General features: G+C 37.8%; 1 protein-coding gene across 1 annotated transcript; it reads right to left on the reverse strand.

The window, feature by feature from the left end:
• Nucleotides 1-6: 6 nt before the first annotated feature.
• On the reverse strand, nucleotides 7-1,014 carry LOC107682682 (ribosomal L1 domain-containing protein 1-like). The gene is made up of 4 exons (XM_016478846.1): nucleotides 922-1,014; nucleotides 635-760; nucleotides 398-544; nucleotides 7-270 (listed from the first exon to the last, which is right to left on the reverse strand). The coding sequence occupies exons 1-4, from the start codon at nucleotides 1,012-1,014 to the stop codon at nucleotides 127-129; spliced, it is 510 nt and encodes a 169-aa protein (XP_016334332.1). The 3' UTR covers nucleotides 7-126.
• Between the last annotated feature and the right edge of the window lie 6 nt (nucleotides 1,015-1,020).

Genomic DNA, 1,020 nt, shown 5'->3' on the forward strand with positions numbered 1-1,020 from the left:
ATGGATCAGAACAAATGCTCACATTAACCTCATAAGCAATGTGTAATACAAATTCTTGCTCCATATATATGTCAACATCAACTGTTAACAGAATGAGAAAGAATTAATTGCATTTACAATTTTATTTTATTTGTTTTTAGCTTTTCTCTTCAGATCACGTGCTGTGACCTTTGGTATTTTCTTGGTCAGTTTTGTGCCTTTTAGGGTTTTCTTTAGTCCTTTGCCAGCAGCAGGCTTGGGTACTTTTTTCAGTCCTTTTTTAGATATGATCTGCCAAAACAAAATAAAGATTTTATTTAAATACAAAACACACACACACAATTATGACATTACCACATCAATGCAGTGTAAATATTGGTTTTATTAACTGTCCCTTGTGAGACGGACAGACACTGACCTCCAGTTTTGGCTTTTTGGTCGGCGTCTCGATTGGCACCAGCTGTGGTATTTCCTCCTCTTCATTGTCTTTTTCTTCCTCGGTTTCTTTTGTTATCAGCTCTGACACTTCTGTTTTATCGTTTTCTCTCTTCCTCTTTTGTGCTCCCTAAAAATTAAAGGGTAAAACTAATGACTTCTCATTTTACAAAAAACTATTTTTGGCCACATGTGTTTTGCATTTGTTAAGCAACTTCACCTTTGTTAAATGGGCTTTCTTGCGGGCCTCCTCCACCAATGCGAGATGACTCAGGTCAGAAGTGTAGATGGGCAGCGCAACTGAGGTCTGACTCTTCAAATGGATGATTTTGATGTTTTTTCCTGTCTGAGAGGGAAACATAGATTAGAGGTTGTAGGTCAAAACTTGAGGAACAGAAACAAACATCATCCTGTTAAAAACACATGAATAGGCAAAGAAAATAATGAATACCAAATGATACTGCACAAAAGAGGGCTGCTTACAAAAAACACAAAACTCTTACTCACCTTTGCTAACTTTGCTGAGATGGTGGAAACCGCTGTCATCACATTCTCAACCACCTCATCTGCTGTCATGCCTGAATGTGCTACACGTACCATGCTGTA

Source organism: Sinocyclocheilus anshuiensis, unplaced genomic scaffold (genome assembly GCF_001515605.1).
Source record: "Sinocyclocheilus anshuiensis isolate Anshui unplaced genomic scaffold, SAMN03320099.WGS_v1.1 C32474834, whole genome shotgun sequence".
Classification (NCBI taxonomy): domain Eukaryota; kingdom Metazoa; phylum Chordata; class Actinopteri; order Cypriniformes; family Cyprinidae; genus Sinocyclocheilus; species Sinocyclocheilus anshuiensis.

Excerpts from the sequence above, each read along its gene's own strand:
- LOC107682682 (XM_016478846.1), bottom strand. The coding sequence starts at position 1,014 with ATGGTACGTGTAGCACATTCAGGCATGACAGCAGATGAGGTGGTTGAG. Across the intron at positions 545-634 it reads AGAAAGCCCATTTAACAAAG|GGAGCACAAAAGAGGAAGAG; the intron begins GTGAAGTTGCTT and ends TTTAATTTTTAG. Across the intron at positions 271-397 it reads CCAAAAAGCCAAAACTGGAG|ATCATATCTAAAAAAGGACT; the intron begins GTCAGTGTCTGT and ends TTGTTTTGGCAG.